The 23,672-nt window shown below is 43.6% G+C and overlaps 1 protein-coding gene and 1 long non-coding RNA gene across 5 annotated transcripts in view; one reads left to right on the top strand and one right to left on the bottom strand.

The window, feature by feature from the left end:
* Nucleotides 1-23,672, top strand: part of TNFAIP8 (TNF alpha induced protein 8) — a 110,657-nt gene that overhangs the window by 51,998 nt on the left and 34,987 nt on the right. The window contains exon 1 of one of the 4 annotated variants that reach the window (XM_046668426.1): nucleotides 21,500-21,798. The exons of the other annotated variants lie outside the window; for them this stretch is intronic. Within the exon in view, the coding sequence (XP_046524382.1) occupies nucleotides 21,726-21,798 (73 nt within the window). The 5' untranslated portion in view covers nucleotides 21,500-21,725. Of the gene's footprint in view, nucleotides 1-21,499; nucleotides 21,799-23,672 lie in introns of those variants that run through there. 4 annotated transcript variants of the gene reach the window in all.
* LOC124242957 (uncharacterized) lies at nucleotides 18,725-20,824 on the bottom strand. Its single transcript, XR_006889556.1, has 3 exons — nucleotides 20,662-20,824; nucleotides 19,914-20,036; nucleotides 18,725-18,848 (listed from the first exon to the last, which is right to left on the bottom strand). It is a non-coding gene; the product is annotated as an uncharacterized LOC124242957 (long non-coding RNA).

The following is a 23,672-nucleotide window of genomic DNA, read 5'->3' as shown; positions in this document are numbered from 1 at the left end:
TGCCCGAGTAGGGATGCATGGCCACTCACAGGCCCAGACTTGCAGGTGCAGTGGTCCGAGAGGAAGCCAAGTGCTGTGGGCTCTTCCTGCAGCTGTGTCTCAACCTGGTTCATCTCCGTCATTCCCCCCGTGTGTCCCCACCTATCTATAACAGCCCCACAGCAAACACAAGACAGGATCGGACCTCTTATCTCCGAGGAGGACTCTGCCAAGTACTGCCTCCCTTTGTTTTGGTATGGAGCTGAATCCTTTGGGTTTTCTCAGTGGTTAACTCCAAGACCCTACAATCTCATAAAGCCATCTAGTGCAGTACGTTGTTGACCTTACATTCATTTTTAAGTTACTTGGATATAGTTAATATAATAAAATGCCTGTCGTCCTGAGATGTTGGATCCCAGTTCTCAGTATCACACCCTCACTAGGAGAGTTAGGAAGATTGAATGTTAAGTGTTATTTATTTATTTATTTATTGAGAAAGATTAGCCCTGAGCTAACCACTGCCAATCCTCCTCTTTTTGCTGAGGAAGACTGGCCCTGAGCTAACATCCATGCCCATCATTCTCTACTTTATATGCGGGGCGCCTACCACAGCATGGCTTTTGCCAAGCGGTGCCATGTCCACACCCAGGATCCGAACCACGAACCCCGAGCTGCCGAGAAGCAGAACATGGGAACCCGCTGCGCCACCCGGCCAGCCCCTTAAGTGTTATTTAAAATGAACTTGAAAGCAAGACAACCAGTTGAGGAGAGAGTGACTGGTTGTCACCAAATACAGCTTGACCTGGACAATTTTTGCCCAACATTCTTTGTCTTTCTTGCTTTACCGTGAGCCAGTTCAAGCCGTTTTTTTCCTTCCATCTTCTTTAGATCTTATGACTGTTGTCCTCTGGACACAGACCAAATCCTGTAATCTCGCTTTTTGATGACGGTCAGACCAGTGCTAGGTATGGAGGAGAATGACTTTATGCTATCACGTGCGTCGTCTCCTCTCCTGTAATCACTCATGGCCTGCCCTGTAGACAAAGTAACGTGAGTCCTTCGCACAACGTCGGTCCCATCTTGTAGAGGGAACTAACTCATCCCTAACTTTCCTGGCTCTTCTTTCCCTTCTTTCCAAAGCAAAGCTCCCAATACAGGTAATGTGAGATTTACATCATCCTCTTATTTTGCATTTACATTTGTTTGTTTAGTACTTCCTTTTTTTTTTTTTTTGCCAACAAAGGTAATTTCTTTTTCTTAATTTTTTAAATTAATTTATTTTTATTTTAACTTTTTATTGAGATTATGATAGTTTACAACCTTGTGAAATTTCAGTTGTACATTATTGTTTGTCAGTCATGTTGTAGGTGCACCACTTCACCCTTTGTGCCCACCACCCCACCCCTCCTTTCCCCTGGTAACCACTAATCTGTTCTCTTTCTCTACATGTTTAACTTCCACATATGAGTGGAATCATACAGAGATTGTCTTTCTCTATCTGGCTTATTTCACTTAACATAATACCCTCAAGGTCCATCCCTGTTGTTGTGAATGGGACAATTTTATCCTTTCTTATGGCTGATAGTATTCCATTGTTTCTATATACCATATCTTCTTTATCCAATCATCAGTTGATGGGCACTTAGGTTGCTTCCACGTCTTGGCTATTGTGAATAATGCTGCAGTGAACATAGGGCTGCATGGGACTTTTGGAATTGCTGATTTGAAGTTCTTTGGATAGAAAGCCAGTAGTGGGATGGCTGGGTCATATGGTATTTCTATTTTTAATTTTTTGAGAAATCTCCACACTATTTTCTTTAGTGGCTGCACCAGTTTGCATTCCTACCAGCAGTGTATGAGAGTTCCTTTTTCTTCAGAGCCTCTCCAACATTTGTTACTTTTTGTTTTCAACCAAGGTAGGTTCATATGTTCATTTGTGTATGTTGTCTATAAATGAGCTCTGAAATCCCACTACCTCAAACCATTAGGGTTAGCATTGATTTGCATCCTTTGGAGTCAATACTCTTCTCAGTAGTTAAATTCTTTGTCTGCCCTTGGAGCCTAAGGGCACAGACCCCTGTGGCCCATTGGTTTGTGGTCTTCAGGAGAGGGGTGCTCCTGGCAGAGCTCTCTGAGCTGGCTTTGGAGAGAACCTGAGGAGGGCTTACTCAAGAAATTCTATTATCAAAACTCAGGGCTGGTAGGTCAACAGAGCAGATACCGAAGTGCAAATATTTATGTGGGGCTTGCTATGAGCAGAAAGTGGGTCTTAAGAAAACTTGATGTGAAACATTTTTATATTTCTTGCTTATGAACAAGTATTTGCTGCATATGGATAATGGAGAATGAGATGCTCAGTTAAAGATTCCTACAAAGACAGCCTAATTATAATCACACTAAGTGACTTTCCCAGCTTCCAGAAAGTCATTCTGTTGGAATTCAGTGTTTCAGCTATAAGACTGCAGAGTGGAAGCTCAGAAATGCAGTTAGCCATGTGCTGCGTGCCTTGTTAAAAGCAGCCCCAAGTGGACTTTGAGCACATCCTAAGGCAAAAATCTGGCCTGACCTTAATAGATCAGTGCTTTCCATTGCGGGTTTGCCCCTTTTCTGCTAACTACAGTCATGTGTCACTTAACAACAAGGATACATTCTGAGAAATGCATCATTACACGATCTTACAATTGTGCGAACGTTATAGCATATACTTACACAAGTCTAGGTGGTATTGCCTACTGCACACCTAGGCTGTATGGTACTAATCTTATGGGACCACCATCATGCATGCAGTACGTTGTTGACCAAAATGTTGTTATGTAGCCCATGACCGTACTTAATAAGTTCCTATTGTTCACCAAATGTGTCCCTGAGTTCCTCACCACACCCTTATCTCCTGGGAGAAATCCCAGGGCAGGCTGACTTGGCTCCTGGCTCCTGGGTCCCGATTGAGTTCTGGAGCTTATACACACACACTTTCCCAGCACCTTGTCCCACCTTACAAGTCTTGCCCTTTCTGCCCCCTGACAGGAAGGTAGCCACCCCTGTGCCAGGGATGTTCTCGTACAGGGTCCATCAGGAAGCCCCATTAGGGATGGTGGGCAGCACCATGCTGGGAGGAGGAGGGAGCTCAGGGTTCCAGGTCCTACCTCTCAGGCTCTCTACCCTGTCTGTGCCACTGAGGTTTCTCAACATCCTCGCACCCCTACTCCACCCCAGGTCTCTGTTCTCAGCTACCCCTGCCATCAGATAGGTGGTACCCTGCAGGAGAGGGGGCTTCCATGCTGTGGGCTGGCCTTTGTTAGTCAGCAAGCTTGAGGAAATCGGGGAGAAAGGATTGGTCAGCTGTGCATCTTCGGGCTCCTTCACCTGCTGTCCTCCGGGGGCCGGGCATGTGGTAAAGCCGGCAGCAAGGCTAGAAGTCCTCAAGCATGTTTCTCATTACCTGCCCAGGATATTATATCAATTATGGCTCTTATTATTCAAGAAAGAGAAACTTCATTTTAGATTGGCTCATACAAAAGAGGATTTTTTATTAGCTTATATAACTAGAACCAGATTTGATTTAGCAGTTCACTGATGTCAGGAACTCCTTTTCTTTCTGATCGGCTTTCTGTGGTTAAGTTTCATCCTCAGCTACTCCTCTCGTGATGTTTAAATGTCCACTGCAATTCTAGACTTCATGTCCACGACACACTGGCCAGAAGGAAAGAAAGAACTGGCTTCGGGTGGCTCTATCAGAGGAATGAGTGACCTTTTCCAGAAGCCACTAACAAATTTCTGGTGTCTCATTGACCCAAACTGGGCCATGTGCCCAATCTTAAGCCAGGTTATTGGCTATGGAATGTGCTGTGTTGATTGGTTTAGGCTTGGGTTGTATGAACCAGTCACTCTATAGCAAGGGGGATGGGATGACTCTGATGGAGTTGAAATGGTCAGGGCTGAACCTGAGAATGAGGAGTGATGTCAGCTTCTCCTCAAACAGCACAGCTACTACGCAAGGAAGTGATGTCAAGTCGGCCACGATTTCTACTACACAGGCCTCTTTTCACTGTGTTTTTCCCCCCATCGCTTCTTATTTGGAGACTGGCAATGGTATGATACAGTGAATGGGGCCCTGCATATTGGATTCCCAATCCCCCCCTCCCCCTGCCATGACAAATGACACAGATGCTATCAGGGAGAGCAGGACACAGACTCCATGACCCACAACAGCACTGCAGATCAAAAAGGGAAAGTCTCAGAGGCTGGTAAAGCATCCCCAGGGTACCATAGACCTGGTCTGGTGAGCATTGAAAAATGAGACTAAGAACTAGAGGAAATAAATTACAGGCAGCTCTTCAACCCATGATAATTATATGTCCCTATAAAATCCTGAAATACAATATAATTTTTCTTTTAAAATAGTGTAATAAGGCCCTATGTTCCTATAAAGAATATGCTTACATTTTATAGATATGAGCTTAATTTGCCATATTTGACTATTTTATCTATTACTGGGCTCTGGGTAATGGAGAGACTTTGAAGCTGCACACGAATAATGAAATGGGACAATCAGTCATCCAGAGTTTTATTTAGTTTACTCTAGATGAGACCTCCAGGAGAATGGCTGTCTAGGGGCAGCATCAGAGGGCTCCTGGGGGAGTGAAAGGCATGGTGGTACAAAGAGGAACACCACTTTTGTGATGAGTAAGTTGGAACAAAACAGGTGCCAGTTTATCTTTGTAGATGGAATCCATGGCTGGGGTATAGGATTCCAAACTCCAGAGCCTTGTTCCCAGGCAGCCAATATTCCCTGCTGCAGCCCTGAGGGAAATGTGCACAGAGGGCCAACCTGGACAGAGGACCCTTTATTATCAGTGGGCTTTGACCGAAACCCTATTGATGACATTGAGTGAGCTGGACCATCCACTTGGGTCCCAGAAAGCAAGTCCAAGAACACTGACTGGGCTGGCCTGCAGAAGGACATGGTGCCTGAGGCATTCTGTGCCCCTGGGGCTGGTCGCAGGGAAGACACCTTCACACTGGAGGTCTTGGAGACCTAAGTTCTAGTTTCTGTTAAAGCACTTGTTTGATGAGCCTTTGGACATCTCGTATCAACTTACTGAGCCTAATTTCTCACTTGTGAACTAGTTTAAGGAATGAAGAGGTTGAATGAGACGACCTCAAAAGCTTCCTTTAAGCACTAGCTTTCTGATTCTTGGGTTCTGTGCAGGGTGTGATAGGAAGTGTCATGTGTAACTGAGATGGTGTTAAGGGTGGGGACTTAATCCTTTGTGCCAGGACAGACAGCCAGAGAGGTGATGGCACAGTTTCTGTATTGCGTGCTACAGATGTCTTAGATAGCTACCAAGTAGTTCCACTGGCTGGGTGCTGGGTGTGAATTACTCCATGTTGAGTGTTGTTAGCTGGATACTACAGATACTGCAGTGTAGCCACAGCTCAGTGAATAGAGGGATTGTTTCCTTTGCCAAGACAGGCTTGGATATTGGCTGCCAGGCTTGTGTTCTGTGACTTCCAGATGTCAGGGATCTTGCAGGAGCAGTGTATGTGAGGCGAGATAGATGGCGAGTTATGGCAAATACTTCTGTTAAAAAGTGGTTTCAAAGCCGTGGTCACACGGCTTATCCAGGGACTGGGGAGCCCCACTGGTGTTTTGGCCTCCTGTTTTGTTAAAAGTCTGATTACAAGTGGTATTGCACCGTTGCGCTTTATGGCTTTTTGGTGATCCTCTTGCGCAATAACCCACATTGTGCTCCTCTCTGAAACGGTTAGCCCTGGAGGTCCACCTTAATAGGAGAGAGGTTGTTTGTTTTTAATATCCGTCTGTATAAACCAGTGGTCCCAAACTCAAATGCCTGCAAGAACCAGGCAAGAGATAGGAATGTGTAAATAGTGCTTTGTTTGAACAATTGAAAGTCCTGAGTCCTGTGGCAAACTTGCAGAGAACAGGTCTCATCTAAAGGCATTGACATTCAGATGAAAACCCAAACTTATTTGGCCCGAGAAAACTCCTCCATGAGCTGGATTCAGTTGTAAGGCTACCAGTTTGTGATTCTTGAGCTATAAACTGACTAACTTCAGCTGTCTTTGATAGGTTTGCTCAGCTTCAGAGACGCCAGATTTTATGGATGTGAGCCTTTTGTAATTTCATTTTTGTAATAGATTTTAGCCTTTTACCTTGGATTAGAAGACTATGGCTGGAATAAGTGGGTGACCATAATTTCCACCCCAAAATTGGAAATACTTCAAAAGAAACGATATTGTCATGAAAATCAGTTTTTTGTTTCATGGCCTTGGGAGGCCGAATCAAGTTAGAGAAGCGGAGGTGGAAATCTCTATCAAAACAGTTCTGAGTATTATACATGAGTTGAAAAAGTTGCATTACTAAAGATAAGAAACCCCAAACATCTGAAACTCACACTCCTGCCTTGCAAGTTGTCTGCTGGGTGTATTCACTCCTCTTTGTCTTTTCTTGGTGTTAGACAGGTGTGAGGTTAGTGACCAGAGTGGGACTGGCAGAGAGACAAGCTAGTGTTCACTCTTTTTCCAACCCTCCACCCCTTCCCACACTCTTAATTTTTGCATCCCTGCTTCCCACCTGGGACACCCTATGAAGGAACAAAGAAACCAGTGAATTCATTTACTCTTAGATGTTAGTCATCCACAGGCCTTTCCTCCAAGGGACTCTTGTATTTTAAAAAGAACCTGATGGTAGAGCCGAATACAGGGCAAAGTTTAGCCCAAAGCACCGCCTTTCTAATGAGAGATTTCCTGTAGTGCTAGGAGGGTAATTTGGGGCTTGCGGAGCCTCCCAGGCGCCTCAGAGATAACACCTTGTGTTGCTCTGCTTCAGGTGAGACCTGCCGGACTTGCACAGCCACTGAGCAGGGAGGGGGCTTGGAGTTTATCCTTGTTGATTTACATTATTCAAGCTCACATCAGAGTCCCTGCAAATTCTTGCAAATGTGTTTTTGTAGAGATCTGTGGCACCCGGCTTCCTGTGTCTGGGGTGTTGGCTGGTGGGAGAGTTATGAGAATTTAAATATTCTTTCAGCAAAGCTGCCCAATCAAAGCTGTGCTAAGATTGTGTTCCTTTGATCGATAGGGCTTATTCCTCAGAGTACTCACTCAACTTCATCCTTTCAGTGAGACTTCATAAATGAGTAGGCCACCAATCCTCTCTCGACTTCCTTAACACCGGTTTCTTCTGCAGCCCCTTGTAATTTGGCTTCTATCTCTAGTCGTGTTACAGTTTTTCTCAAAGATCCCCACTGGCCACGTGATCATCATAGCCATTGGCCTTTTCTTTAGCCTTTCTTTCTGACTGGTTATTCTTTCACCTATGGACCTTTTCAAGTGCTGTTGACTCTACCTGGAACCATTCTTCCTTCTTTTCTTCCTTACCTCCCCTTCCTTTGATGGCTAATTCCTTGATCCTCAAATCTTAGCTAAGGCATCACTTCTTTCAGGAAGCCACCTTCCTTGATGACACCCTCCCCCCAGGTCTGATTTAGGTACTTCTCCTATAAGCTTTTATAACACCTCATACTTTTTTGTTATTGTACTTATCATACTATAATTTAATTAGTGTCCTTTCCTCTCCCCCACTGTACTGCAGGCTCTGTGAGGGCATGTACAATGGTTGTTTTATCTGTAGCATTTGCCTTGTACATGTATATGTTGGATGCTCAATAAATATTTGCAGAATGAAGAACTACGTAAACGAAGACGACACCTGAACAGCAGCATCGATAGCTTCCTCTAAAGCAAATGATGAGTCCCTGGTTTCCTCCATCAATCTTTGGTTCCCCCTAGGTCCCTTGAACCTCCAATTAGAAGATGTAGAATGGGTGGTCTGGAAATCCTAACCAATCACATTCACCCGCTTGATGACCAGGCAGTAACTCTCTGCTTTGCTTATGTTGAACAATTGATGGCTACCTGTTGATGAAACCAATGGAAAAGATAAGAGTTCTGACTACCAACAGAATGGGAAACACATCATTCAGGAGACCAGGCAAGTGGGTAGTAATGATTTTATCATTATCCAGGAGGAAGAACTTGAATATCTGATTGACCAGTGTAGAGAAACATAGAGTCAGTTAGAGGAACTGATAAATGTTGTGTAGATACAAAACCATGTAGACAGTACTGTATTTTCTGGGCCACTTACAGAATTTTCGGGGTAATTTTAACTCTATGCAATTGCAGCTTACTGATATTAGAACCCAGTGTCCCTCCTCTCCCTTCTACTACAGGTAGAACCTATATGACTCTACTATATGAAAGGTGTTATATCTGTCCTGTGGACCTATGTATTGGAACAGGCTTTCTAGAGCAGTTAAGAAGTATGTGAAATTTTGATCACATGCATCTTCTTGTCTCTTGAAATTGGGTAGAAATTATTGACTAGATGTAAAGACAATGAAAAAGGACAGCTTTATTAGGCAGGGTTTAGTGGGGAACAATAGGTTCATGTCTATATTACAGAATAGTGTAATTAACGGCAATAGTCTACCTTGCCAATAAAATAAAAGTATGTTCCGTAGCCTTTGTTTATGAAGAGGAGCTATTCAATGCAATCTGTTCTAAAGGTATTTTCATCAAAAACTATGAGCTTTATAGAAGTAGCAGTACTCCCTGGAAGAGCCCTAGTTGTATGGGAAATTGGTTTGATAGAAGAGGCTGGAGCACATCCTCAGACTGATCGTCTTGCTCAGACCTTAGACTCAGATATGTGAAGTGGAACTCCTCATCTTCCTCCTTGCCACACCTGTTCCTCCTCCGGACTTCCCCTTTTCTGTTAATGTCTGGCTCCCTCTTCCTCCAAGTCAGCCAGGCCCAGAGCCTCCGAGGCAGTTCTGCCCTCTGCCCTCTCTTACTGCTCTATATCCCTCTTCTTTTGGAACATATGGCATGTTTGCCTCGAAATGTAACTATTTGTGCTCTGCTCAATCAGAGACACCATAGTATAGAGAAAAGTTGCATGGAATGAGGCCAGAGGACCCACATTCTAGTCTCAGTTCACACTTAGTCCTAGCTAGGTGATCTTGGGCCAGCTACTTAATTTCTCTGAGGATCTGTATCCTCATCAGAAGCAAACGGAGCCAATAATACCCAAGATTCCTTCCTTACAGGATGCTTATGAGGATCAGTGGCAATGTATGCGAAAGCACTTCAAGAGCTAGAAAATACCACCTTGCTGAGTTGTAGTAAGAGTAGAGATATGTTCTGTAATGTGCCTAGCATAATGCCTAGCATGTAGTAGATGCTTGATAAATTATACTTATTATTGCTGATGATATCAAGACGTAGCTTAATATAAGCACGTGAATAGTTTGGCTTTAAACTAGGTTGCTAGTTCAGAATTTGGGGCTATGGCCAAGTGGGATACTTTTTCCTTCCTCTGGTCCAGATAACAGGATATTTGGGACAACCGAGATTCTGCCTTTTTACATTCACAGATTAATCTCATCCATTAAGAAAACGGATGACAAAATTAATTACACGTTGTGCAATGATGGATCCCAAATTGGCTTTTGAAAACAGTGTATTGTAAACGCAAACAGCCTCTGAGGGGAAGCTCACTCCTACGAGACTTGCTTAATAGAATGTTTATCGCCTGAGAGAAGTTCCTGCCTTGAGTAAAGAGGTGTCTGAAATTCCCATCTGGGATTTATTAGTATATATACTCAGGTGGCCCAGTGCCGGATGTTAGTTCTTAACCTAAAAGAAACAAAGCTCCCACTCTGAGCGTGGTGAGGTTGCTGCTCTTTTAAAGTGGGCGGCTGCTGCTGGTACCTTGCTGGCCCTGGAAATTCCATCAACTGAAATGGAATTTTGTTCAATCCATCTTATTAATGGTTCCTAGGACAACTGTGGTAGGTTTGCTAGGTGGCTGGTAAGGTTGCCTCTATAAAGATAAGCACAATCCATTAGTTGCAGCCTGGACTCCAGTGGCTTCTCTGGGCTGTTTGCATTTGCTCATCAGCACTCTCTGTTTACGAGGGTGTTGAAGGAAGTGCGTCCATTCTGTGCGTGTTATAAAACAGAAGGTTTGCAGCTGTCAGAATTATTTTCTTCTTGGCTCTTTCTCTGATAGATTTTTTGGTAAACCTGATAGATTTATGGATGGTGGGAGATTACCAGCCTTAGTTCTCCAGATGCAATGCTTATTTTCTTTTCTTGTTTTCTTTCTTTGAAGATAGCAAATATTTATGGAAACAGTTCCTGGTAATGTACTTTTCATGTAAGGGGAAATTAAGTTTATTCTTATATGTTGTCATAATTCAATATTTTGAATAATTAATTGATTATTTTATTAGTTATACACTGCCTTCAAAGTATCCAACATGTGTTCTACTCTCTAAGGAGAAAAAACCCACAAGGTATAATCTTGTGTTTTAAATAGCTTACAGATCTGCCTCAGAAGACAACTAGCCTCAAGATGATCAACTTTAAGTATTTTAGAAGTATAAGCTCAGCGTAGGTTTCAGTAGGCTTTATGAAGGGGAGCTGAGACCTGAGCAAGGCTTTGGGAGGGGTAAAAAAAGGGTGTAACAGCAGAAAAAGTAGACCAGCAGCAGCTGCTTCCACAGTGTGGCTGTACAAGGTCTCCTGATTCATCATAAGGTTTGTTTCAAGTAATTTCCAGTTAGCAAAAACAAGTGTCAAAGTTTCTGAATGATTACTTACTTTTCCAATCATTCATGTCTGCATGTGTGGGAGCGCACATTCATGACATTGCCACTAGTAGCGTCATTCACACTCACTTGCATTGCCATTGCTGTCTTTCGGCGAGAGAGGTTGGTGGTTCAGCTGGCATCCTAGGGGCCTCGCCCACAGTCTACTTATCTCTGTTGCCTTCATGGGTGCCACTAGTGGAGGCAGCCACTAGTTGTGGTAGGTAGAATTATTGTATTTCTAGCCTCAGTGGCCACTGGAATTTTCAACCCATGGTCTCATTTAAGGGAATATGTGTTTGGGAGGGTGTCTGTCTGTATCTTTAGGGATAAGGATACTCCTAGACAGGGTGAGCCTAATCCAAGCAGCCAAGTCCTAATGGCAGCTGCAAACATGTAGACCCGAGCAAAGGTTCTCAAATGCTCTTCACTCGTGGTGCCCGTAGTGTCTCTGTAATTTTTTAATGTCATTTTCTAGGACAAAAGAAATACCTAACAGTTTCATTTATTGAGTGCTTAGGTCTAAATAACTTAATAAGTAGTTATGTACTAAGAACTTTGCAGCCGTGTGAAAAGATAATACACATAAGTTGAACGATAAAAAAAGAATGTTTTGGGGGCTGGCCCCATGGCTGTGTGGTTAAAGGTTCATGTGGGGTTCGCCAGTTCAGATCCTGGGCACACACCTATGCACTGCTCATCAAGCCATGCTGAGGTGGCATCCCACATAGAGGAACTAGAATGACCTACAACTAGGATATACAACTATGTACTGGGGCTTTGGGGGAAAAAGAGGAAGATTGGCAACAGATGTTAGCTCAGGGTTAATCTCCTCACCAAAAAAAAATTATAATGTTTTTATTTCATTCTTCATCACAGTTACTTACTAATGGAATGTGTGCACCTGTTGGGCCTTGCATGTTTCAGTCAAGATCCAGTCAGGAGGAAAACCACATGATAGTTTGAACAGGAAAGTTTAATGCAGTAATCCCTGCTTCACCTGGGGAACGTGTTCCAAGACCCCAGTGGATGCCTGAAACCACAGATAGTACTGAACCCTATATACTATGTTTTTTCCCATACCTACATACATATGATAAAGTTTAATTTATCAACTAGGCACAGTAAGAGATGAACAACAATAACTAATAATAAAATAGAGCAATTATAACAATTCAGTAGTCCCCACGTATTGGGTGGGATGGAGCAGGATGGTGCGAGATTTCATCACGCTACTCAGAATGGCATGCAATTGAAAACTTTGAATTGTTTATTTCCGGGATTTTCCATTTAATATTTTCAGACTGCGGTTGGCTGCAGGTAACTGAAACTGTGGAAAGCAAAACCATGGATAAGGTGGAACGACTGTATAAAGAAATATTAACTAGTAAAACAGTATAGCAGCTCCTCAAAAAATTAAAAATAGAATTACCATATGATCTGGCAATTCTACTTCTGGGTATATATCCAAAAGCACTGAAAGCAGGGACTTGAACAGGTACTTGTACACCCGTGTTTATAGCACTATTTTTCAGAGGAGCCAAAAGGTGGAACCAACCCAAGTGTCCATTGATGAATGAATGGACAAACAAAATGTGTTATGTACATACAAAGGAACATCACTCAGCCTTAAAAAGGAAGGAAATTCTGACACATGGTAAACATGGAGGAACCTTGAGGACATTATGCTAAATGAAATAAGCCAGTCACAAAAAGACAAATACCCTGTAATTTCATTTACATGATGTACCTGCACTTAGTCAAATTCAGAGACAGAAAGTAGAACGGTGGTTGTCAGGGACTAAGGAGAGGGGAGAATGGGGAGTTACTCTTTAATGAGTACAGAGTTTCACTTTGGCAAAATGGAAAGAGTTCTGGAAATGGATGGTGGAGAGGGTTGCACAACAATGTAAATGTACTTGATACTACTGAACTGTACACTTAAAAATGATTAATATGGTAGATTTTATATGATGTGTATATTACCACAATTAAAAATAATAATAAAAAAGAAAAGAAATTGTTAAAAAAAAGAAATATCAATTGATGAGGACTGACTGTTAGGAAGTAAAGAGAATTCTAGACAATAGAGGAATAGCAAATATAAGGATCAGCCACTTCCCCTAGGTTTGAGATAGAGCACCAAGCATGAGCTTCCTTCTCTTCTACTCCAGACCTTGTTGGAGAGGGGATGGCTGGCCAGGGCCCCTTGCATGGTGGAGAAGGCACTGTGATGTTGTGCTGGTAGAACTTGCTGGAAATCCACTTTCTAGGATGCTGAGGAAATCTGTTCATGGGAGGTTTCTCACTGTAGGGACTGTGCTATAAAACCGCCAGAAAGGGGATGCCAGCAGAAGCTGCTGAAGGCAGGGTGGTGCTGACCACCAGGTCCAGCAGGAGCCAGTTGCTGAAGAATGTGCTGTGCTGCAGGAACTGGGTGAAGGAGGTGCCCAGTGTGCTGGCAGCAGTTTGTGGGAAGAGCACGCCAGAACCAGGAAGGAAATCTTCTTCTTCCTGTAATATCTCTACAGCGCACTCTACTGACAAATCTTAGAACTGTACCAGCTGGCAAAAGAAAAACACACTTAAAGTCCCATCTTTATTTTCTCACAGCAGGCAATGAAGGGTGAATTTGGAGCTGTGAGGCAATACATTGATCCCTGGCCACCTCACAACTTCTCAAACCCTGAAATCAGACTCGATCCCACTACCCTAATTTCCTGGTCCATGTTAGTCTTCATGTAACACTTGCCGTTTTTCACAGCAACCACCAACAGCCTGGCTTTGCAAAGACATGATGTCATCAAAAGAAATATAGCACAATCTAATGTTACGCTGTGAACTAGCTTGAACTAGTAGTTCATGCAGTGTCTGAGAGATGTTGAATAATGCTATGTTTCCCTCAAAAATTTAAAATATCCTGCAGCACTCCTGTGAGTTTGCTGTAGTGCCCTCAGGCCCCACGGCACACATTTTGGGGCGTCTCAGGGCTGAAATCATGAGTCTTTTTCGGCAACTCTGACCTATAAAACTCTAACAAATGAGAATGTAAGGTGCCGCTTTGGTTAAACGTAAAGAAGAGTCCTGTGTAAAGTAAAAATTGTGTGGGGTTAATATTATTTTTGAAAATCTCTTAGGAAGTTACCAGATTGGAGAATAACATACCATCTTCCATTAAACGTAAGACTTAGTGTTTCCTCTAGTGTTGGAACAGAATGCTGTTTCTTTGGGACCAGATGAAATAGTTGGCTTGTCTTTAGAGGGACTTTGATATGAAAAACCTCATAGCCTTAAACACAACATTCACCATCAATGCATGAGATGCTCACAGTGTGAGGTACAATGCAGAGACGAGAGTCAGGGAGGGACTAGCAAATTCTCAGCATCCGTGTCAAGCTTCCTCTGGCAGCATAAAATCATTAAATGGAAGGATGGCTGATGCACCATTTAGATTGTTATGTTTCTCTGTCTTTCTGTTTTGGACTGATTGTACATAGTTAAAATTGAGAAAGCTAAATGGCATATGATAGGACATTGCTGAATTCAGTCATAAAAATTCTGTTGAAATAGATTAAGGAAGTAATGGGTTTTAGCTTTTTGTTTCTACTAGGAAATGTGTCGACTTAAGAAGAACTTTTTTAGGTAGGCAGGCACACTGTCCATATTAGCAGTTTCTCAGAAAATGCATTCATTTTGGTGATGTCTACACTTTGTCAATCATAACTATGACATATTTCTATAGCACTTCTTTAAGGAGAAGCTGAATAACTTAAGTTTTGGAACCTGACCTTTTCAAATGGAAAAACTTCTGATCCATGCCTTTCGGTGCTACCTGTAAAGCAGCCTCCCCTTTCCCCCTGAAACCCTGTTCGGATAATTTCTGCTTCGGTTCACATTTTCACCACCTGCTGAGTTTGTCTGTTGAGTTTCAGCCTTGGCTGCTGTCACCTGGCAAGCCTGTCCAGCCTTGTAGCTTCACCTCCCAGCCTTTCCTGTCTCTGAAACAGTGACTAGTTGGCACAAATATTGTCTTCATAGAGATTCTACCCATGTCAGAAACTCAATGTAAAAATCAAATTATGACAACTTGGAGTGGATTGGACTTTCAAGTGGATCTCACACCTGAAATCTGTGGTGCAAATTGCACATCTGAAGCACTGCTTTTGTTTTCTTCTGTCAGATTTTGTTCAGAAATCTGAGTAAAGCTCTTAACAACGCAGACAGGTAGGGCCCATTATCTCACCTGTCTTGGCATCGTTTTCTACCCCCATAGAGTGAGCACACGGAAGGGAAAAGAGATCGTCACTGCTGCCGCCTCAGCCAGAGCCGCTCGCTTCTGAATTCTTCACAGTAATCAATAACAGATGTGTGGCCGGCACTGGAAAGTTGCATAACTGTCTCACATTGCATTCAACTGCAGTGCGCTAGCCAATAAGGGGGTCTCCACTAGGTTATTGAAAAAGAAAATTCAGTGAAAAATCTGTGTTTATCTCGTCACAAAATTATTTCCTTGCTGTAAGGAGTAAAGGCAGTGGTTAGAGTGGAAATAATTTGACAATCACTGCCCTTAAGCTTAAATGTCATTATAAAGAGGAACTTTCTAATGATTAGAGAGGAAATAGGGCTGGCTCTTAAAGGGGTAAGTCTGTGTTCCTAGAGGTAATCCAGGAGATTCTGGATGAATGCTTGTCTAGGGGATTGCTTCACCAGCCAGGTAGAGGATTAGAGTAAATGACCTCTAAAGTTGCTTCCAAGCCTGAGTTTTTGTGACCGTGATCATTGATCACTTATTCCTCCTGTTACCTTTCTCAAGGAAAGCCAGGGATTCGTAAGTCACATGTGACTGTGCCTTCTGGGCCCGGTCTCAGCCCTGCCTCTCTCCTTCCTGGTGAATCCCTTCTGTAGCCCCTCTCACCTTGACCCGATTAGCCTGGCACAGTAAGGAAGTTCAGCCCTTTCATTTTCTCTTGCTGTCACTGGACCACACATTAAGTTGCCACACTTTCTGGAATATCTGTAGGGCCAGCATTTAGGCTTCCAAATAGTTGCTCCACAACCTAAAACAGTCTGACCTTATTCACAAAAGTGTTTGGAAAAACGATGGAAGGGGACTTCATAATTTTCAGTGCTTTGTCATACTCTTGGCTCATTTAATTATTGTTACTATTAAATAAGTGGCATTATCCCCATTTACAGATGGGCAAATGGAAGCTCAGAGGGGTTAAATGGCTTGCCCATTTTTAGAAGAAAAGTGAGAGAAGAATGAATAGGAAAAAAAACCCCATCAATGGAAAGCAAATGCAGTGTTTGCCAAGCTTATGGTAACAGGTCCATGTCTCCGAAATTGAGCGCGTGTTCTTCTCCCTGCTCCTGGCAGCCTCACATCCGAGGAGGTTCAGTTAGGGGCCTGACCAAACTTGTAATTTAAAAAAAAAAAAAGATTTCTAGTTTCAGGTAGCTGAATAAATAGAAGCTATTATAGTTTCATGTAACTGAATAAATAGAAACTATTAAACTTGTAGCTTATTTAAAGCATTGAATATCAGGAATGGAATAACTTTAATTTGAGGCTGTGATCTAAGCATTCGAACAGAGCGATTCGTACAGTCTATGCTAGAATCATGGCCAGCTCAAGCTCTTTGGGAATCTCTTAGTACAGCAGTCTTTGAGTTATTCTTCTGAAAAATAAAGGACTTGAATTTTACATGAGTAATTTAATGGAGTGAGAAAGTCCAGAAAGGGGCCAGCCCGGTGGTGCAGAGGTTAAGTTTGCATGTTCCACTTCTCGGCGGCCCAGGGTTCGCCGGTTCAGATCCCTGGTGCGGACATGGCACCACTTGCCAAAAAACCATATTGTGGTAGGTGTCCCACGTATAAAGTAGAGGAAGATGGGCATGGATGTTAGGTCAGGGCCAGTCTTCCTCAACAAAAAGAGGAGGATTGGCAGCAGTAGTTAGCTCAGGGCTAATCTTCCTAAAAAAAAAAAAAAGAAAGAAAGAAAGTCCGGATATAGGAGACAGGAGGCCTAGAATGCATTTACTGCAGTCTGAAGAATATTATTACTTAGTTTTGTGACCTTGAGCAAATCATATAACCTCCCTTTCTTTAATTACCTGTCTGTAAATGGGTATGATGACCCAAGGGAGCTAATTGGGAAGTCTGAATTAAACCTATATAAATGCAAGGCATCATTGCTAACTATTATAAAAGACCATGGGTCATAAATTCTTCAGATTATATTTTCAGACCTGATTTTGAGTGTGTGTTGTGTGTGTGTGTGTGTGTTTAATCATCTGCTAAAAGCTTTTTAGCAAGGAAGACTTCTTAGGACAGAAATAAAAGCCTAGGAAACAAGTGTACCGCTGATGTACCGTTGCCTCCGGGTGTGTGCTCCCCTCAGATGTCAGCACTTCTTCCCATCCCCTCAAAATTACCCACTCACATCCAGAGCTTTAATGAGCATGTAGGATTTCCTGAAGATTCACAGGGGAGACTGAGGAGAGGGTTTACCCATAACAAGCTTCAAACTCCCAAGCAGGGCCCTGGGAGGCAGCCTTCTCCCTCCTCCGTCTCCACACTCATCCTCAGTGTTCTTCCTCGCCTCACAGCAGTTCTGCCCCATCCTCTATCCCCACACTCCCAGCCTCATCCCGGTACCCAGCAAGGCGTAAGCATAAGGCTGCTTGAGGTACAGGGTTGGTCTCCTGAGAAGGTGCATAAGCGACCTCCTCTGTCATTTGAGTGGCCCCTTCTCCATTTCTGGTAAATAAAATTTCCTTAAGGCAAGGAGAGCGAGATCACCTGGACCAGGGCGCGGCTGTGGAGAGACATCCGTTTCACCCCACCTCTCTTTTGGGGTTAAATGCAAGAGAGTGTCTGAGGAGGATAAGAAGGATGCAAAGCCTGCAGCCCCAACCAGGTGAGACCAAGAACACACATCTTTCCCACGTAAGATGAGAGAGATGGAAAACCAACTTTACATGTGGATCTTGGAAGTTTCAAAGACTATCGGGTATAGACAAGGAAAGTTGAGCAAAACCTCAAAGTCAAGTAGAAGAAAGCCACTTTTTATATTAAGTGTAAACAACTCTTTTTTTTTTTTTTTACCTAAAATGTTGTATGTACAAATTCAGCCTCTTGTCAGCAAGTTAGAAATAAAAATATTGATGAAATTACCATTTTTGTGACCTGGCGTTCTTATGACCTAGAAGCTGTAGGTATATAAGTAATTGACAGAGATGCTGAGTACTTTTCACTCCAGAGAAGTCACAGCAGTCTTGAATGTGAGCAGAGTATGTGATATGTCCTGAATAAGCTGCACCTACTCTCCCCACTTCTGCTGGTCTTCTCATTTGTGTGAGTCTAGAAACATTCTGGTGTTCCTGTTCTTAACAGACATCTGGGCAGCTGTAGGCAAAGGCCCAAAAGGCCAGGTGTTTTTGGTTCTTTTTCTAACAGCTTAATTGAAGTATAATTTAAGAGGAGGTTTTTCTGCTGCTCTGTGATAAAGTTCAGTGGAGAGATGGTGTTAGTAAACCTACCTTAGAACCAAGGTCATTTGGAAGGTTGAGTTCTTTAGGTCTATAGTCAAAATTGCCAAAATTAGGGTCTGTCCCCATGGTGTAGAGGTTAAGTTCGCGTGGTCCACTTCAGTAGCATGGGGTTTGCCGGTTTGGATTCTGGGTGTGGACCTATGCACCCCTTATCAAGCCATGCTGTGGCAGGCATCCCACATATAAAGTAGAGGAAGATGAGCATGGATATTAGCTCAGGGACAATCTTCCTCAGCAAAAAGATGAAGATTGGCAGTGGATGTTAGCTCAGGGCTAATCTTCCTCCAAAAAAAAAATTATCAAAATTATACCAGTAAGTTCCAGATGAGCAGGGCCCAGTTACATGTGACACATATAAGTATTTGATAATGCTTGAATGAATGAAAAGACCATCAGAATCTTAGCCAGCGTTTTAATTCCCCCATCTTGACACAGAAGGTGGGAGATCCTTTGTTAGACATGGGTAGGAGTTCAACATAGTATTTAAATAGAGTTTGGTAGTAAATGAGAAGTTGCTAACTTAGTTGCTATTATGTATCAGGTGGTCTGTAATAGATTGTTGGTGTGACTCCAAGCGTATGCCAGACTAAAGGATGTTGGAGTGTTTCTTAAACATCCAGGAGTGAACAGGTTCCACCTATGAGAGATGACATCATCATATCATTATGATATACTGGAGCATTATTCACTGGGGCTAAAAAGTAACTAATCCCCTTTTGAATAAAAAGCGAGCAAAATAAAGATGAAGTGTATACCTAGTGTATATCTGGAAATGGCAGAAGACCAGGGAATCCCCAGAGAATCAGCTGCCCATTTTGCAGGGTGGGGGCGTGGGGCAGTGGAGTTTGCCCAGGGCAGATGGCTTTGAGGTGATGCAGTGACTGAGGAGCATCCTTATTTAGAATAAACTGAACATTCCTTCCTCTTGAGCTAGGTCTGGACATTCTTCCCCAAGGTGACTTCGGGATTGCGTTTAAATACAAAAGAACTTTCCAGGTTTCCTGAGGATCATGGTGAATGTTCAAAGATCAACTGAGCTGCTAAAATAACTCTAAATTGAATTACAAGGCTGACATGGCAGCACTGGAACCGTTCATTCAGTGGTTGTTCTCCTTGGCTGACCTGAGCAGCGCCCAAGGTCTTTTTGTGAAGCCAGTGCAAGCAGGACATTAAGGACGTATTTTAACACACCTTATGTGGTTTGTACATAATTTAACTTGCAAAAGAACATTTAATAAGTAATTCTTTTGGGACACTTTCTGAAAGAAGAAGGTGAAAGTGAGTCCTGCCTGTGGAGGATGGGGTATGGAATTGGGGTTGTCTGAATTTGCATAATGATCACCTTGAAAGGTGTTGTGTCTTAGTCCAATTATAGATAAATGAGAGGTATCTCATCTGTGTAGTGCCCTACCCTGGTGAGAGCCTGCAGGGCGCCTAGTGGACATCTGTGGACATCTGGGCTTCGATGGGGGAGGGCAAGAACAGATGGGCGGGGATCCCAGAATGATTCCTTGGATAGGACAGGAAAGGTGACTTCTGACTGCTGAGGGAGCACCTCTTTGGGTTCAGAATGATCCTGATGTGTCCTCCCTAAGTTTGAGGTTACTGAGTGGAGCTATGCATCTTAGCAGCTCCTGACCCAGGATGTGTGGCAGCGGGGACCCCACATTTAACTGACTTTCGGAAGGGTGAAGCCTGTTACCCTTTTGGTGGTGAGGTCAGTTTCCGGAAGGCTCCACAACACTGATGTTTTCCAGATGTTTCTCCTCTTCTCTCCTCTCGACTGTCTATGTCTTCCTCTCATCGTCCTGCCCTTTCAGTGAAACTGAGATAAAATTCTGCTTAGGGTGTTAGGCATGTTAGAATCACTCAGCAGTAGGAAGTCATGTAATAGCTATAGCTTATATTAATATTTATAGTAGCCTTCACTGCTTGTGAATAGAATAAACACTTTTTTCTATTCAAACCCGATATTGAGATAAAAAACCCGAGTATCTTTTACAAAAATTTACTTTTAATGGTGCAATAGTTTGTAGTGATCTGTGTAGTAACTTTACGGTTTTTCAAATCACTTTTTGCTTATATTACTTTATTTAATACCAAACATAAACCTGTGAAGTAAATACTATTTTTATTCTCATTTTACAGATGAGGAAAGGAAGGCCCAGAGAGTTTAAATAATTTGCTCAAGGTCATAAAAATGATAAATTTTAGTTTAGACTCTTTAAATCCATATCTTTTGTATATTCTTTCCACTAAATTTACCATGGTGCCTCTACTCTTGTTTTTTGCCCATATGAAAATAGGAAATGAGGAAAAAGAAAGCAACTTGAAAAAAATTTATGAAAAGAATATAACTTTTCTCACAATTTCCTAATCCATCTTTCGGGTATGTTATTTGAGGACCTTTTGCCTTAGACTGATAATAAAACTAGCGCTCTGCAAAATACCTCCATAACACCAGGGATATCCGTGGCAGCTCTTGTCCCCACTTCTCCGAAGGAAAAAACGAGGTTTCACAAAGCTAAGACCTTCCTCTCAGCCAGTTGTAGGAGCCTGTGGACCCGGCCGGGGGTTAGAGTAGAGATGGGTTCTCAAGGCTCTCCAGCCTCTTTATTCTATCAGCGTTTCAAAAGTCAGGATACCACCTCCCTCCTCTCCCCTCCTCGGCCTTTTGATGGAATTTATCCCTGCTTGTTGGGGGCAGGCGGGGAGGGATCGGCGCTCCCGTCTGGGGACGGCCCTTTGGGTGACTGCAGAGCAGTTAGTGTGCCGGCGGGGTTTGAGTAAGAGTGCTCGCCGGGCTTATACTGCATGAGTAAGCCGCCTGCTCTGCTTTTCCCTGCAAAGGGAAGGGGTGGAGCCGCCCCAACCTTCATCAAAAGGCCCCCTCTTGGGCTTGTGAAACTGTGCCTTGTGAAGCAGGTCCTTCCAGCCACATGGCCCAATATCCGTGTTACTTTCCTGCAAAAATAACGCACAAAACTGAGCAGCTTTAAAATCCTTAATTTGGGGCGTATAAGACCCCAAGACAAGGAAAGTTAAATGGGCGTCGAAAAGTGTAACCCAAAGATTCAGAAGCGTTTCTTCCACTGCGTTTGCATGTATTATTTATGTCAAGCTGCAGCGCGCGCTGAGAGGAGCCTTTCTTTCTTTCTTGCACATTTGGCTCACAGGCGTAGCCTCTCTGTTCCGTCCGCCGCCGGCACCCCCTGCCCTGCCTCGCCAGCGTCGGGCTGCGGTCCCGCCTCGCCCCACCTGCGTGCGCCCGGGCCGCCAGCCGCGCCAGGTCGCCTGCCACCGGCTGGGACGCGCGGCCTCAGGGGCGGACTCCCGCCGCCTAGCTGAGACGCGATTCGTCACTCTTGCAGAACTTTCCCCCTGAAAATCCCTGCACCAGAACCAGCCCTCCCGCCCTGGGGAGGTTTTGATTTTAGTGGCTTTCCTTCCTTTTATTTTCCGTCGTCGTGTGCGGGTTTTGGCTGCGGAGCAGACTTGCGACTCGTCCAAGTACATGTCCGCGGTAGTCGCCCCTGCCGCCGGTTACCCTGACACCATGCACGCCGAAGCAGAAGAATCCAAGGAAGGTAGGATTTTGATTTCTTTAGGGGGCTGGCCAAGTTCTGCGGAGGAATGTGGGGGAAGGGCGTAGTAGGGGAGCAGATGGAGTTTTAAAGTGAGCCATGGGTACTTTGTCCGCCTTCCCTGCACCTTCGCAGCTCAGTTAGGGCTGAATATGCCGAACTCTGTACCCTTCTAACCCGGCTGCCGTTCAGAGGGGAGGGGAGGAGGAAGAGTCGGACCTAGCTCCGCCAGCCCACTAAAGGCTGCTTTTTAAGATTTCCCTGGAAACGAAAGGGTCCCAGTATTGACTCCAAGAATGCAAAATGTACTTGGAAAAGCGCTGCCTGCCAGCATCGGGACAGCCGAAATCTCCAGCCCCTGGAAGAGCCCTGAGAGTCAGGGTCTTGAAAAGGGTTTCAGACATTGGAAACGCCGTGTGTTTCCGGCTAAAAGGGGAAGCTGAGTGAGGGGGAGAAGTGAAAGATCTTTTTTGGGAGAATAGGTTGGTTGGGGTTTTTTTCCCCCCTTGCTGGCTTTTCAGCATGAATTCATTTTGTTGGGAGCTTAAGGGGGCTGAGAGAGGTGAGGGGGCCTTGTGCAGCTTAAAACTGAGGAGAGTTTGTCTGTTTCTAACTTTGCCAAAGCAAAGGGTTTCATTTACTCCTAACAGAGAACGGTGACAGGGCTGGAAAAGCTCCAACCAAAACACAATTATACGCTGGTGTTAGTTTGGGGAGTTTATTTGTGTGTGAGTGTTTGTATGCTTTGTTTCCTGAAACTTTATGTATACAAAAGTCCTCTTGTAAGTGGGGGTGGAAGTGGGGCTAGTTGGGGAAAATTAAAGAGTAAAGAAAGGAGACTGTTCAAGATTGTGAAATTCCTTTTCAAGTTGCCTCTGGGGAAACTGGTAGGTTTCAAGTCAATCACAGCAGCTCTGGGAGCCCGGAGGAACAGAGAGGAACCCCATCATTTCTCCATTTGGTATTTATCAGTAGGGAGAGCCCTTGAAACTTGTCCTCTTCTGTCTTTTACTGATTTCCCCGCTCAAAGTAAAGCTCTGTGTTTCATAATATAATCTCTGTGGGTTGATGTTTACCTAATTAGGCTGTGTGAGGAAAGCAGTCAATAAAAAAGAGGCTTGTTTAATAGCAATATGGGGCTGGTGTGAATGAAAAATGACAGCCAAGAGCATTGTTTTTGAGCTTGATGTGGAGCTTGGGGGATTAATTTCCTCACTGTGGCCTCTGTCCTGATGGAGCTATGTGCTGATGGATGCTTTTCTTTTCTGTCTTTTTAACAGCAGTTTACAGTAAGTCAAAAGTAGTTGAAGGCAAATAGGGAACTGGCTGAGAGAATCCAACAGTGCACTTTTGTATGAATTATGAGTAGTACTTAAATTGCTATTTTCTGCCAGGCATGTTTTTCCTTTCTTTTGAGAAAAAGGGAGTGGGGAGAAGGTGGGAAAGCAGTATCCTGAAGTATATTATACCTTTCTCTAGCAGCATCCACATTCTTCCTTCCTGCCCAGCTCTCTGATTGCAAGCCTGAAAACTGGAGTGTGAAGTGGTCCCTTAATGGTCCCCTTCCGCTTGTTCCTCACCTTACCTCCACTTGACATCATTTACGTTCTACAGACCTGCAGCAAATTATCTGGCCTCTGTGCTTTTTATAGAAAGCCCAGAATGTTTCTTTTAAAATAACGTGAGGTGCTAGAGTTTTAAATTGATGGCTATTAGGGTAGGATATGGAATAACTCTTGAGGGAGATTGATCAAATACTTAATTATCAGGCAGAATCATTGTAGCTTCTGCCAGGAAACGAAGGACGAGTGTCTGTGTATATGTGTGTGTGTCATGTGTATGTGTGTCCCAGGTAGTTCTTGCAAGGCTGGTTGTTG

This window comes from Equus quagga, chromosome 7 (genome assembly GCF_021613505.1).
Source record: "Equus quagga isolate Etosha38 chromosome 7, UCLA_HA_Equagga_1.0, whole genome shotgun sequence".
NCBI lineage: Eukaryota > Metazoa > Chordata > Mammalia > Perissodactyla > Equidae > Equus > Equus quagga.
The sequence above is the reverse complement of the archived record's forward strand: the minus strand, read 5'-3'. Positions and strand labels throughout refer to the sequence as shown.